Here is a 15967-nt window from a genome sequence, read left to right as displayed (position 1 = left end):
AGTTTCAAAGCAATGGAGGTTCTGAAAATTACTAACAGATGGTTCCCAGCCCTGTTTTAATATATAATTAAAAATGCAGTGTTTTCGTGTTTTCTTTTAATTTTTATTGTTTAATTTAAAAACTTTTTGTTTGGTTTTTTTCACAATAGTTTTTGTTGTTTGTTTTTTTTTCCTTTTTGTATTCTTTCAAAACAAAAATATATTTAAAGAAGAAAAATATTTTATATAATATTTATTTTTTCTCTTTTTTGTTTGTTTGTTGCTCTCTCTCTCTCAAGTTTTGTTTTGTTTTTAATTTTAAGAAACAATCAAGTTCTCTCTTATTTAATTATACAAATTTAAAAAAAAATAGTAATTATATAATATAATAAAAATAATAATTATAACGGGGGAAAAATGCAAATAGTTGTTTTACGTTTTCTTTTTTTGTTGTAGTATCTGTGTTGTTGCTGTTGGGTTTTTGATTTCTATTACTATTCGTTCCATTTTCTCTATGAGAAGCCATTGGGAAAAGGAGAAATGTTTATATATATATATATATATATATATATATAGTAAATATATATATGTTGCTTTATGTTTTTCTGATTTCTGGTTCTGAATAGATTGGAAGGTGAAAAGTGGTGTTTGGGAAGGGTGTAATAGTTGCAAAAAACGAGGTGGTCGCTGCCAGGCTTTTGGTCAGCGACCGGAATTATATTTGTTGCTTCTTCTTCTTCATCATCATCGTTATCATCATCATCATTATCATCATTATGGAACAACGGCAGAGGGCTGTTGTTGTTGTTGCTCTTGTTGGTGGTTATTATATCTTTCTTTCCTTTCTTTTCGGAGACTCGGCTCCTTCTCTCTTGCTCCGCGTATTTATCTCGCTCTCTCTATCTATCTGGCCATATATCTTTACATGTTCTCGAACTGATCGACGCGACGCTTTGTGTTACCCTTGCGGATCTCGCGGAGCGTCTTGTACTTGTCCCTTCCCTGGCGCACATTCTCGCGATGAATCTTGTCGTTTGCCGTCTCTTTCGTCTCGTCGCGTGACTGCGCCAGATCCTGTTTCAGGGCCTGCAGAAAGATATAGAAAATTGTAATATTATTAAGCATTTTGCAAGGCAATATTATTTAAAACCCACCTTGAGCTGGTCATGCAAGCGCTCGTTGCGCTCGGCCAGCGTGCGTCTGTCCTCGATGGGGTCCTTGATATGCTCGTCGGTATCCAGGTCGCGCGACACATCACCGCCGGCATCTCCGTTTGTCAGTTCCTCCTCGTTCTCGTTCTCATCCTCGGCCACATGGTGGTGCTGCGGCGTTGTGGACGCGGCCAGCAGAGCGGCGGCCGCCTCGGCCTGTACAAATATAGTAAAAACATATACATTATTTAGAATTTATATGTTAAATGAAATGAAATGATTGATTTATGATCAATTATTAAGTGCGAATGGAATGCAAGTGTGTTTTTATAGAACCAACATAGCATTCGATATCGTACCACACTGACCTGCTTGCGGCGGGCCTCCTCCACCTCGTCCTGCAGACGCTTCGTTTCCTCATCCTTGGCATTGACCTCATCCTGGATGCGCTGCACCTCCATTTGTTTGGCCATAATCTCCTCCTCGAGCTTGGCCTTCTCGGTGGCCTCCAGATGCTTGGCCTCCTCGAGACGCAACAGCATGCCCTGCAGCTCCTTCTGGTGCAGCTCCAGTTCATCCTTGGCGGCCTGCAGCTGCTTCAGCTGCTCCTCCAAGCGACGGATCATTTCCTGGGCCTCAAGCAAATCGCGCTGCGAGCGCTCCATCTCCTCCTGCATCTGCTTCAATCGATCCTCGTACTCCTGCTGCTTCTTTTCGGCGCGTTCGCGAGCGGCCAGCGCCAGCTGCAGCTTCTCACTGAAATGGATAAAAAATTAGGGAAAATTAGAGAAAACATCGATGAAATAATAACAACAAACAACTAACCGTTCCTGCTGTTTGGCATTCTTCTCCTCGCGCGCCTGCGCCTTCATCTGCTGAACATCAATGGTGTCCGGCTTGCGGCGACGCATATAGAGCTCATGGTTGCCCATGCAGAGGGCCAGGATACGCTTGTTGATGCGAACGCGTGGTGCAAAGAACATAAAGTCCGGCGCCTTCTTGTCAATTGGCTTGATAATGAACTTCTTCTCCGAAAAGGAAATGTTACGAATCTCGGACCATGGGAAGCCAATCTTCGGCGTCAGGCGATCGTCCTGCTCGTAGATATTAAGGCCAAGAGCATCCACGCCCAACCACAGATCGGTGCCCTTCTTGTTTCGGATCTCAAAGTAATTAACGCCATACATCTCCAGATCCTGGGCAATCTTCAGATACTCCATCATGGCGTCCTCGCGCAGCATGCTGCGATGCTCCTGCCACCAGGTCATAATCGATTGCTCCCACTCCTCCTTGGACATCTTGTGCTGGTCAATGACACGCTGCGGCAGCAAACGATCGTTGGCCAGGAAGCCGGCTGTGTGTGTGGTCTTGTTATGATCGCCGTGACGCGCTTGGACGGCATACGAGGCCAGCAAGACGGATGTCTCGGGCGGACAATAGATCTCGTCGGTCAGTATGGCATTCTTCACCTGCAGATAGAACAGGCGCAGTGTAATGTCCTGGATCAGCTCCTCGGCCACGTCCTCCGGATAGAATTTGGCGCGGAAACGGAACTGCAATGGGTTCTCCTTCTTCACATCTTGATTCATCACCTAAGGAATAGAGAAAGGAAAAAATATTAATTACAAATAATAAATATTGAAATAAATAGATCTCTTTGTAGTTAAAATTGATTTAAAAAAAATATATTAAATAAAAATAACTATCTTCAAGCTCTTTAAATACTCTCCAACTGAATTTATAAAGTACATAAATTATAATAGATAGTAATATAACATAAAGAGTAATAAAATTTGTGGTGGAAGCGACTACATAATGGTTGCATATACAAAATAATTTTAATAATAATTAATACAAAATATATCAAAAAGTAAGCTTATATGTATATTTTGTGCTTTTTCTCTAAAGTGTTACCCATGTCGAGAACGGCATTGATCCAGTCTATTGTTGTTGTTGTGCAGCATTAAATTATATATAGATATTTTAATAATATTTATAATAGTGGTCATATTTTTATATACAACACTACACTTAAGCTACAGAAAAAAACAAGGATAAATTACTAGGAACTATGGAGCTATGGTTTCTTGATCTAGCTGGGAGTTTTGGATTTTTAATGGGAGGTTTTTTGGTTGTCTGAAGATATTTTCAGTTATAATCCCACCATATCATCGGCATCATCATCGTCTTCGCTTGTCTCCGCCTGATTTAATCCATTATTGTCGGCGGCTGTCTTTTTGTCCACGTACTTCTTCACACGCTTCAAATATTTCATGGTCTTTATGGCCGGCGATTCGGGCTATATTATATAGCAATATATATATAGTATATATATATATATAAGTTATTAAAGAAATCTAAACTAAACTAAGTACTCATTCCCATATAAAATGCTTCATTTTAAAGAACTTTGTTTATGAAGTCATTTTATATACTATTTCAAGATGCATTTCTGAATTAATATCCTTAATTTCTTAATTAAAATGTACAAAATTCTCTATCTAGGATAGTAATAGTTTCTTACTCACAATTCCTATAGGACTTACTATAAGCTAAGTTAGATAGATTCTTACCTTTTTGTACAGCTTGATCCATGTCAGATCGCCCTTGGAGTCGGTGTACTGGAGGCCAAAGAACCACACCTCACGCAGGCCGATCGTCTTCACCACCTGGTCAAACAATTGTTTGCCCGTCGTCGTCGACTGGATGGCGAACTCCAGTTCCGCGTCCATTGTCGTGACGCGCACATTTAGCTGCAAGAAAATAATATATATTAATTCAAATTACTATTAAGTATGTGTTTAAAATTTAAATGGGTTAAGAGTGCTAAATTATCTCTTTGGAATCCTATAATATATATATTCAATATATGATACCCTTGCAGGTTATTATAATTTTAGTCAGTAGACTACAAATTAGTGAAGGAGTCATTTCCGATCCTACAAATGCCTCTATTTCTCTGACTCCCACTCGCTCCCACTCTCTGTGCCTCTCCCTCTCTCTCCCTCATTACCCCTACGGAGCTGCATGCCCCTCGCTCTCTCTCTTTCTCTGTGCATCTCTAGAGATACCCCTTACGCTCTAGCGGGCCCTGTCTCTCCCGCTCTCAAGTTCTCTCTTCTCTTGCCTCGGAGCCTATAAATAGCGGGCTCTGCCGCCTTGCGCACCTCATTCCGTCGGTGGCGTCTCCAGTGTTAACATCTAGAGTGATAGTGATAGTGCCTGCCCTTCGATCCGAAAAATATGACGTGGCCCATGCACAACATTTGGATGATCAGGAAGAAGCTTGAAGTTACCGGAAATATACATCCACACTGGAAGCAATTGAGCAATGACGAAAATGGATAGCCACGTGTCCTCCACTGGGGTAAGTCTTTACCATGACAACTATATTATGCATTTAGATACTAATTAAGTGATTAGGCCTAGGTTTAAAATCAGCTGTGCTGCTAGCTATGCATTTATTTTCCCATTAATTCCCTTATTTCCATGGTTCCTATCCTTGAATTTTAATTTAAAGTAATGTATTAACAGCATATCTTAACTATAAATTAAACACAAATAGTGATTTCTTACCCTGACAATAATTTTAAAACTAAACCTGACTTTGGCGACATATTTTGCAAGATTATTATAACCCCTTTTATAATTTAAGCCAGAAGCTTAAAACTAAGTGAAGGAGTCATTTCCGACCCTATAAATCATATATGTTTTTGATCAGCATAAAAAGACGAATCATTCTAGCTATCTCCTGCAGGAAATAAATGTTTTTCTATCGATCGGCATGCCACTTACTCTCCCTCTCTGTGAATCTCTAGATACACCCCTTTCCCTCTAACTGGCTCTACTTAGATTCTAGATTCTCTATTTCTCTCCCGCTCTCAAGTTCTCTCTTCTCTTGCCTCGGAGCCTATAAATACGGAGCGCTGCCGCCTTGCGCACCTCATTCCGTCGGTGGCGTCTCCAGTGTTAACATCTAGAGTGATAGTAATAGTGCCTGCCCTTCGATCCGAAAAATATGACGTGGCCCATGCAGAACATTTGGATGAATTGGATGAGGAAGAAGCTTGACTTGGAGGCACCGGAGATGTAAATCTACAATGACGAACACGGATAGCTACGTGTCCTCCACTGGGGTAAGTCTTTACCATGACAACTATATTATTTATATAGATACTAATAAAGGGATTAGGCCTTGGTCTAGAATCAGCAAGTTATGCATGTATTTTCCAATTAATACCCTTCTAACTGGCATTTAATTTAAAGTAATGTATTAACTTTACTATTACCTTTACGATACTTTTAAAACTAAGTGAAGGAGTCATTTCCGACCCCATAAATCTTATATATTCTCGATCAGCATTAACAGGCGAATCTTTCTAGCCATGTCGGAAGGAAGACAACATTTTTGCCACTTTTTATAAAGGCATTTCTCAGTATTTAAAGGCAGATACATATATCCTGAAAGTGTCTTGTCTTTCATGTTAACCGAAATGAAATGCATTCTTCAGCTGAACAAACAAACAACCTTTCACATTTATCGATAGATACGACACTATATACTATATACACATCGGTGTGTGCCAAAAAGGGGAACTTTTGTGGGGTTCGAGATGTGGGCGGGGGGGTCTTGTTTGGGGGTCGTCGATGGATTAACGGGATTTGAGCCAACATGCGAGGAGGGCACGTGCCAGTCAAGAGCTCTCATTTCGCGACCGGGGATTGGATTCGATGGCAACAACTAGAAGCACACTTGGCAGCTTGCATAAGTCGGGCTTTCGACTCAAAACGCACGTTTTCTCAATAGGGGAAACAAGGTGGGATAGGGAGAAAAACTAGGTGGAAATCAGAGAGAGAAAGAGAGAAAGGAAAGCGAAGCGCTGTGAAAAATCACACTTGGAATACAGCAAAAAAAAAAAAAAATCAATCAGGCATGATAGACAATTGACAGTAAAAGAAGCTAAAGAAATGGAAATAAATAAGAGAGGAAGACAGGGTTAAAAGGGAGTAAACAAAATAGGAGAAAAGAGGAGGTACATCAGAAATATTAGCCAGGTACAAGAAACCAAAATATGCTGACCACTCTCACTCTCTCTCACCTGTAGTAACCAAGTTCCACTAAAATAGCCACCTGAATTGCCACCCACTTGGAACACATGACAAAAGCGTATAAAGTGGCAACTGTACTCATTACTGTTTAACCATTTATAATGTTAATTCGCAAATAATGGTTTCAGAATGAACCCCACCAGTGTTTCAACGAAAGGTATATAAAGTATAAATTATACATTCTTATATTGTATATTAATTGTAATTTTCCGACAAAATCAATGATTTCTCCCTTCTTTTTATACCCTTGATAATTACTATAATTTTAATCAGAAGCTTATAATCCAGTGAAGGAGTCATTTCCGACCCTATAAATGATATATATTCTTGATCAGCATTAACAGACGAATCTTTCTAGCTATCTCCGGTAGAAAAAAAAATTTTCAAAATTTTTCCAAAATTTTCAAAATTTTTCCAAAATTTTCAAAATTTTTCCAAAATTTTATAAATTTTATCATTAAAATTGTAAAAAAAAAAAAAAAAAAAATCATGTTCTTACATTTTTTATTGAGTATGCAGATTTATTAACCTAATAAAAACTAGCATACGACAGCTTTCCGAATTAAAATTAAGGCATTTCTGACTAAGTTATGATGGATTTTCTCTAAAAGGGTATATAGAAAATTTCGGTTTCCCGAATTTAGTTTTCCTGCCAGCTTAAATATTATTTTTCTATCTAATTCTAACCTTTTTGTATGCAAAATTACAGAATATTATAGCTTTTTATTCCCATATCTAGCTACATTCTTTAATTTCTTCAATCAAATGATATAACAACCTTTCCACGATCTCAAAATCCAACTCAAATTTGAACTTTTTCAAGACTCTTGAATTTTTCCACCCATTTTTGTTTAAAATTTCTTGTTTTTATCGTTTTGGAGCAAACAACTTGGGCGCATTGTTTGGATTTTACTTTTTTGCTACTCTGTTGCTATTGTTGAATGCAAATCAAACGTGACACAATGCTAGGAAATTAAAAACGTTTTTCATTTCAATCCAATTAACGTTTTTGGGTTAATGCAACCACCGTGGTTGTCTCTCTACTTCTGTCTCTGTTTTTCCCTATTTCTTTTGTTTTTCCTCTTTCGAAAAAGACAACACCAACAACGACAATAACACCAACACCAACAATAACACCAACAACTATGCACCAACGGAAGTTAAAGTCAACAAAAACCAGTTTAAGTGCATTTTTGATCTCCAAAAATGTATTGGATTTTGTCTCATTTTCGCAGCGGAAGCCACAAAAATGCACAAAGACCACTAAAACCAGACAAACAAACATAAAAAAAATGTAGTAAAAAATAGAAAATAAACCATTTTCCAGGAAAAATTGCGGCATACCATTTTCCGTTTGACACTGACTCCGCCGTAACGCGGCAAACGGACGCGGCTGTCGGCGGAGACGACAACCATTTTGGGCACCGAAAAAGGGTTTCGCAGTAATTTTTGAATTATTACGCTTTTCTATGCTAATCGCCGGTTGGGAAAAATAAATATGTTTCGAGATTCACAAGACCCGTGGAAATTCGGAAAAGCACAGGGGGAAAATGCAGCAGGCGGTGACGCGCGCGTTCAATGCGATTCTGTTGTCCAGCGGCAACTGAGGAAAATGGAAAAGTCACGGCACGTTTTTAAGCCAAACTAAATAAAAATAAAAGACTGCCGAGGAAAGCAGAAACAGAAAGAAAGCAGAAGGTATGGAGGGAAAATCGGTGGAAAATAAAACACTGACATGGCTTGGGGGAGGAGGGGGAGGCAGAATGAAGCGCCGACTAAGGGAAACGCGGCAAAAGTGAACTTAATTTCTGTCCAAAGGAAAGGGGCAGTTGGGGGCTTCACACACTCGCATTTGTCCAAGTCATTCGTTGTCAAGTTAATATAAATTGCATGTTAATTGTGCATCTAAAAATAGACAACAAGCATTTCAGCAAAAGAAAAAAAAAATAACAGAAAAACTGACACTTTGACAGGCTGACCATAGAGGTCAAAACTAGGTCTAATGCAAATACATTCATTGTGGGTCAAAGGTAGTGGAATAATCAGAAGAAACTCACCAAGCTTTGTGTATAAAATATTTGTTTTTAAGCCTCTGGTAAATATTCTTCTAAGCCTTTTTAATCACGGAATTATAATAAATCAATATTCAATTAAGTAAATAAAAATAAAGAAAATTGTTTAAGTAATAAAAATAAAGTTAAGTAAACAAGAAAATAACCTAATTTTGTTGACTAATTAAAGTTTAAAAATCACATAACTAAGCCAATAATTCATTAATTTTAATTCGGAAACCAGTTCTATGCTAGTTTTTGTTATGTTAATAAATCTGCATACTCAGTTTAACATTTAAATAAATTCAAATTTTTGACAATTTTGACCCCTTTCCTTTTTCTAAAAAAAAAATATAAAAAAATTTCAAAAATATTTTTTTTTCCGTAGATAGCTAGAAAGATTCGCCTGTTGATGCTGATCAAGAATATATATGATTTATAGGGTCGGAAATGACTCCTTCACTGGATTATAAGCTTCTGACTAAAATAAAAACCCTGCAAGGGTATAATAAATTTATTCTCATGTTTCATCACCTTTTAAATCATTTTATTCTCAGGTTTTATTCTAAGTTAAAAGTACTTTATAAAATTGTTATTTTCAATCTAAATGTTCCAATATTATTTTTATCATTTAATAACTCAAAATTAAACTTATTAAACATTAAAATAAAAATTCAAACAAGCCTAAATGTTCTACATTTCAATAAAATAAATAAACAAAACGTTGCCATATTTGACATATGAAAAATATATATACAACCAGTAATTGTTTTTTGGTTAATTTGTGAATTTGCATTACCCCGTGAAAATTAACAGTTAAACATTTTTGCAATTGCAACAAAATGATAATAAATATATACTAAATAATGTAAATACTTTGAAAACTACATTTTGTTGATTTCTGCTGTTTGAGAGAGCAATAGACCTAGCCCCAAGGTGGGCAGCAAACAAATCAGTGTCAATCATACGACGCGATGGCTGTCAGTTCTATTTTATTGAAGCTCCAAAGCGACCGAACCTTCAACAGCAATTAACCTCTCCCCAACTATCGGCTGACTGAACAAACATACACCAATATACAATATATATATATATATGTTTAAAAGTATATATATGTATATATTGAGGAAAAACTATAAGGCGAAAAAAGGGAAAGTTATGGAGAAATCATTCAAGCACGATTTGCATTGACTTAAAGGTGGTCTTTGAATGAAAATTTAGCCAAAGGGAAAACTATGTATGGTTTCTATCTATATAAGCTGTCTAGAAAGGTGAGCTGTAAATGAAATATTTACTATTCCTTCTTATACAAAATGTATTCTCAATCACATGTCTATAATAATGAACCTATATCAATCCATCCATCAAGTGATCAAGTGATAACCAGACCGAGAAAGTCTTGATGTCTTCGACTGATACGAGCGAGTGATTTCTTTTCCCAATTTAATAATAAACATAAAGACCAAGAGGGAGGGTAGGAAGCCATATCAATGACGTCGAGAAACGCTCTTTTTAATCTCATTTTCCTGCCAAAATAAAACATTAAATATATGATGAAATTTTTTGGGCAAATGGCCAAAGCTTACAGGCACAGACTTAACAAAAACGACGTCAATAATAGACCTAACCATGACGTCTTTTGGGCCAAAAGGAAACTCGCTTCCTGCAATTGACGACAATTGTTAGTTCTCGTTCAAGTGTTCTTGATAAGGATTTCTGAACATTTCAGACAATTTCTGACAACACCGACAAACTGATAACTGACAACCAGCTTCGATTTAATAACTAATCTTTAATAATTTACCAACATTTCTTGTCAAACTTTGATAGAGCTTCTGGCAATTGATTCCACAATTTATGGTTACTATGTTTGTGGAATATTTTTGTTCATTACGATTTATATAAGCCTTGGAATAATTATATATCTGCATAATGTTAAATATCTATGAAATTATGTTAGAAACTTACCGCTTTTGGAGACATCTTGGTGCTGGTTGTCTTTTCTTATTTCGGTGGAAACGAAATGCTTACTTCCGTGCGATTATCTCGTATAAACTGTTCGTTGTTATTATTGTGCTGCAATCTGTAAATAATAAGCAAATAAAATTAGATATAATAATTATATATATTTAATTAGTTAAACCTATTCTGGCTACACCAACACTTCACCAACGCTTTAATAAAGTGACAAAACCCCCTAAGGTTGCAAAGATATTTAAATGAAAAAGGGTATGAGCGGGTTACTCAGTGCAAAAGTCAAGATTAATCTATGATTAATCAAGGAAAACGGTTTGCCATGATGAATCAGTTAGTTACGTAGCAAGTTTATTTGCTTAGCTGTCAAGTGTTGTGTCAAATGTGTCACCGAAATGTCAACATAGTCTTTATATATATAATATATATGTACCTACTTTCAAGGCCAATAAGTAGCAACCTTTATTAAATCAACACTATATATTGATTATTTACCAATTTATTAACTCGAAATTGTCCCCGTATTTTATAGTTGCAAATGGAAAGCTCACGATATGAATGAATAATGAACCCCATCTTTTTGGCACTTGCTGTATAATCCCCCCCACAAATTGCATGTATATATGATATAATATCACATCTAGCACATGTGGTTATATCTGGTATAGATTTTTATTAGTACTTATGATTTCACCTGGCACTGTGACAACAAAACTGCAGTGAGTAGATACACACACTGAGTATTTAGGTGCTAAATTGATATATATAAGGTTTCTCTTCCTGATAATTGTAGTAAAGTCTGCGCTTAAAGCCTGATCTTTGCATATGTTCCATATAGCAACAGGTTGAATTCATGGAAGCTGAAACAACAAACCGTAAATGATCTCTTACTTGGCAAATAATTTACTTTTCGTTGCGGAAAACTAAGCACTAAAAGTCCAAGTCCAAAAACAAAATCTGGCTTTTATAATTTGGCTTTCAACAAAGTGTTTGCTTGTTTTTTTTGTGTTTGTTTGTTTGCTTCCCCATTTGGTCTGTGCACTTGATATTTACATTAACAAATGGCGTAAAGATTCTATTTTCAGAGAACGGGGAGGAAGGCTGCCTCCGCCTGCTACCAAATATGTGTATGAATATCCAATTAAATTTGACACAATTGACATATGAACTTGCTTCCAGGGGGGAAAGGCAGCTGAGAGGGCAACGGTTCACGGGACAAACCATGACGTCAATGGATTCGCAAATAGTTTCATTTTTGTTTGAGATTTTGCTTTTTGTTTTGACTTCAACGCCGAGTATCTTTTTGATTGTGCTTCTCTTTAGTTCTCTAACGATTTCGATTTCCAAGTAAATGCAATGAAATATTTCAAAGATATTTGTTTTAGATATACTCTAAGTCGGGGTTGTACGAAATATAAATATTATAATGCAAATATTGTAGTCTTTGATATATTGTTTTAAAAAATATCAAAAATACTTGGGTGTAATGTAAATATATCCATGTTATCAAATATTATTACAATATCGTTATCCCAACTGAAGAAGCTGCTAACATTTTCTCCGTCTAAAATAAATAATTAAAAAACAATCCTTGGAGCAGAAGAGATCACTCATCGCTTTACCTCTTTACTTGCACTTGAAAGCTGAAGTCAAGCAAAGTATTAAGTTTATAGTTTTATTGATAACTACACAAAACAAAAGAACAAACTATATTGTATATCGATTTCCAAGAACAATACCCTGGTATTAAATATATCACATTTTCCAATTAATTCCCCTAAGCAGCTGCGGATAAACTTCAATCAAAGCCCCGGATTAGGTTTCCTTTCCGAGTCTTTGCTAAAAAATATATATGTATATCTATAAATATTGTTGTAGATGGGTTTTGCACTCAAAATTATAATGACATCATGGCATATTTATTATCGCCATGGCGTGAACTTGAAGAGGGCTCCCTCTTAAAACAGCAAAAAATAAGAAATAACCGAAATGAAATGAGCTCATACTGCTTCTGTTGGGTGTCGTTGTGAAGGGGTTTTTGGTTTTTGGTTTGGGTTTGGGTTTAGGTTTGAGTTTTTTGAATTTCTGTTCAACTGGCTGCTAATCAACAACTGCACACACATTCCTCCGGTTTGATATCCGGATTCGGAGCGAAACGTGTCGCGAAAATTGAACGTGGTGACTTGGTTTTGTTCGCTCTTCTCCGTGATTAAGTGCATCCTGCCGGCTTTTTTCTTTGCTTTTTTTTACTGATTTTATGCTGCTTTTCTGCTTTTATGAATGAATGAATGAATAGAGTGAGAGAGAGATTCAGTCAGTCCATGGGGAAGGTAATGCGTCACTTCCTTTGCTGCTGATTCAAACTTAATTGCGATTTTATTTTATTTAATTTAGATTTTTTATATACATATATACACATACTAAAGCTTTGATCGCTTGCCGCATTCTGTGGCGGAAATGATTTGGCGGATTTATACAGAAAAACATTTAAAACTTTTAATTCCCAAGCCAAGCACAGCACTGGGAGAGGTCGATGTTCAGTTGGAATTAAGGGAAATTACATGGGAATTACATTGGTTTATTTGTAGTTATTTTGTTAAAAAATGTTGATCAAAGCATTAAAATGTCTTGATTTCTTCTGTTTTTGTTTAGTAATTGAATCTGCATTATTATTATAATTATTTAAAGCATTTCCTAATGAATGTAAAACATTTATACCAAACTTTCGGTTTCAGTTTCGCTTTTTTTTTTGTTGGAGACACCACCCTAATTGACATCTCCCTCGCTTTGTTTTATTTATGTTTAATATATCCATTTAACTACATTTAATAATGGAAACAACAAAAACTCACGTTTATTGTTTGACCACCGGAACAAACCACACGAAAAAATGGATATAAACAGAAGAAACAAAAAGAAAAAGAGGAAAAAAACTAAAAAACTTAATGAGAGAGAAAAACTGTTATTGCGTATGCGCAACGCATTTTAAAATCTATCAAATTAAATCAACTCAACTCTCATTGCTTTTACTTTTCTTTACGTTTCTTTCAAATAATAATAATGAGCATCGTCTGCCGGTCACTTTTAATTTCAACAATTATTTGTCTTTTTGTTTTTCGGTTGTTTTCTTCTCTTCATTTTCATGGCGCGTTGATTTTCCTCCCCAAAATAATTAAAATGCGCAACCGATGGCAATCAAGCGTTTGGCCTTAGCAAACTGACCAAATAAACTATATAGTATATATGTGTTTTGGGCTAGAGATATTCATGGATACAGATACATATATATATAGCATTATTTTTATGAATGAATATTGGCAGTGGCGGCTGGGGAAATCTTAATTACATTAGAACTTAGTTTCCTAAACAGCTGTTCATTAGGTGTTGAGACAAGAACAACAGCAATTTATCAAGTTTTCAACTGTTTTTCTCCGTAAAAATAACAAGATATTAAAGAAAACTGTTCGGACTAGGGAATACCCTTGCTGGGTATCATAATTTCAGTCAGAAGCTTGCAAATAAGTGAAGGAGTCATTTCCGACCCCATAAATCATATATATTCTTGATCAGCATCAACAGCTGAATCGATCTAGCCATGTGCGGGTGAAAATTTTTTTTTTAATTTTTTGAACATTTTATAAATCGTTAAAATGTTCAAAATTTTAAGAAAAATTTCAAATTTTTTAAATTTCAAATTGAGTAAGCAGATCTATTAATCTATTAAAAACTAACACAAAACAGTTGTCCAATTGGAAATTAATGAATTTTTGACAGAGTTATGATTCATTTTCACTGCTAGGGTATAGGAATTTCGGTTTCCCGAAGTTACCCTTCTTTCATGATTTTACTTAATTGAATAAATAGGAATTGGTAATGAAAACCAATTCCCACCTCTAATTCTTGATAAAATACCAAAATTAAAGCTAATTCATAAAAAATCCCCTAATATAACATCTGATATATCAAAGTTTATAGTTTATAGGGGCCCCCGCCTTCTATCTGACTAAATTAATACCACCTTAGAGGAACTCATCAGCTTGACGTACATTTTTCATCCTCAAAGCAAGAATAAATAAAAGGTGCAAACAAAAAATGAGAAAAGGCACAAAATACAAATGGAAAAAAATAACAAATGTGACGATTTAATGAAGCAAATTAGGCTTAAATGTTCTAGATAGCTAAAAAGCAAACAAAATCGCGCACGTAAAGAAAATTAATGACAGCGGCAAAAAAAAAAAAAAGGTAAATAAAAGAAAAGAAACAAAAAATACACAATGAATAAAAGGCACACCACATGTCAGAGACACCAAAAGAATGGGCATTAAAAAAAGGGGGTTGGAGGGAGAAACACCTCACGAATGAGAAATGAAAACATCATCTATGCCGCAATTAGCACAGCACGCAAATACATTAGGCATTCCCTTCCTATAATTTCTACTCCCAATTTGTACCACTGTCTCCGGCCCATTTGCCCCACTGTGCACACATGAAGTTCGTGTCTGTTCTGTAAATTGCCAACTCACAAGAACAATTAGTTCTTTTGTTGGTACCTTCTGTGTGGTACCATTTTTATTGGGGATTTAGTAATGAACAGTGGGAAGTAGAATTTAGCGCTTCTTGGGCGGGTTAACCAACACATAAAGTAAGGGAAAATAATAAATTTAATACATTTCATTGATTCTGAGATGGAAATAAAAATAAAGAACGAAAATCGCACATAAAATATAAAAAGAATTGCCAGAGCTCGCTCAAATAATTAATATGGGTTCTGAGATGTAAGTTAAAAGTATAAATAACACATTTTAAACATTTGCTTGCTTCTTAAAATGAATAAACTCTTGAGGAAAGGGTATTAAACTTATAGTTTGTGTTCTGTTTCTTAAATATACGATTTTAATTGCATTCACAGGCTTCAGAAAAACAGATACACATCTAAAACGCTAAAAGGTAGTCAAAAGCTAACTAAATTCCATCAATACACCAAAGAGTTGGTATGATCAATGGGCTGATGAGCTTCGTGTTTGTTTTTTTTCAGTTTGTCCCCTCGATGAGGCCGAAGGCCCGTTATGCAATCATTTCGGCTTTCCCCCTCATTCCCACATACACACACACCCGCCCTCCCCCATCGATAGATTGCCGTTAATTGTTTTTGTCAATTGTCAACCTACCGTCGCATGCAAAATAAACGCACAACACACACACACACACCACGAACGGACAGATACATTGTCTGTTATTTGCCATTTGTTGGTTTATCTAACTGACAAATTTGACTGATTTTGGGGACCCAAGAGGGGAAAATGCGACTGCTGACTGGAGATTAACTTGTCAATCAATGGAAAGTTTTTTTATTTTTCTGTGAAGCTCTCGGAAAAGCTAATTTTTAGTTAGTGATGTGTGTGTGTGCGGAGAGAGGGGGGGTTACCCTGAAATTTTCATTGTTATATGGAATCGATAATCTTAATTGGGTCAAATTACATAACTGGCCTGGCGACGCTTATCAGCACTGACCGACGGAATGATACCAATTATAAATGGGGCCGGACATTGAGCACGTTCAGATACGTTCCACAGTTTGGCATTGGTTTTTATTTCTACTCTTTTTTGTTTATTGTTTGTCACACAATGAAGCTACAAATTATAATTGCAATGAATGAATACATAACGAAAGAATATAATACCCCAAAATTGGTAATTAGACCT

General features: G+C 36.0%; 1 protein-coding gene across 30 annotated transcripts in view; it reads right to left on the bottom strand.

Annotated features, from left to right (window-relative positions):
• Positions 1–217: 217 nt before the first annotated feature.
• Moe (moesin) overlaps positions 218–15967 on the bottom strand; it is a 33521-nt gene continuing 17771 nt past the window's right edge. For 5 of the 30 annotated variants that reach the window (XM_020950020.2, XM_086836388.1, XM_086836389.1 and 2 more), the window contains exons 2-7: positions 10259–10373; positions 3704–3883; positions 1956–2722; positions 1490–1886; positions 1134–1346; positions 822–1065 (exon numbers count right to left, since the gene is read on the bottom strand). In XM_020950020.2, coding sequence (XP_020805679.1) covers positions 901–1065; positions 1134–1346; positions 1490–1886; positions 1956–2722; positions 3704–3883; positions 10259–10273 — 1737 coding nt within the window. In that variant the 5' untranslated portion in view covers positions 10274–10373 and the 3' untranslated portion in view covers positions 822–900. Of the gene's footprint in view, positions 1066–1133; positions 1347–1489; positions 1887–1955; positions 2723–3044; positions 3072–3294; positions 3430–3703; positions 3884–7583; positions 8183–10258; positions 10374–10701; positions 10875–15967 lie in introns of those variants that run through there. The other 25 variants (XM_020950015.2, XM_020950016.2, XM_020950018.2 and 22 more) reach the window with 14 other exon arrangements.

This window comes from Drosophila serrata, unplaced genomic scaffold (assembly GCF_035046125.1).
Source record: "Drosophila serrata isolate PLE 108 unplaced genomic scaffold, ASM3504612v1 contig_276, whole genome shotgun sequence".
Lineage (NCBI taxonomy): Eukaryota > Metazoa > Arthropoda > Insecta > Diptera > Drosophilidae > Drosophila > Drosophila serrata.
The sequence above is the reverse complement of the archived record's forward strand: the minus strand, read 5'-3'. Positions and strand labels throughout refer to the sequence as shown.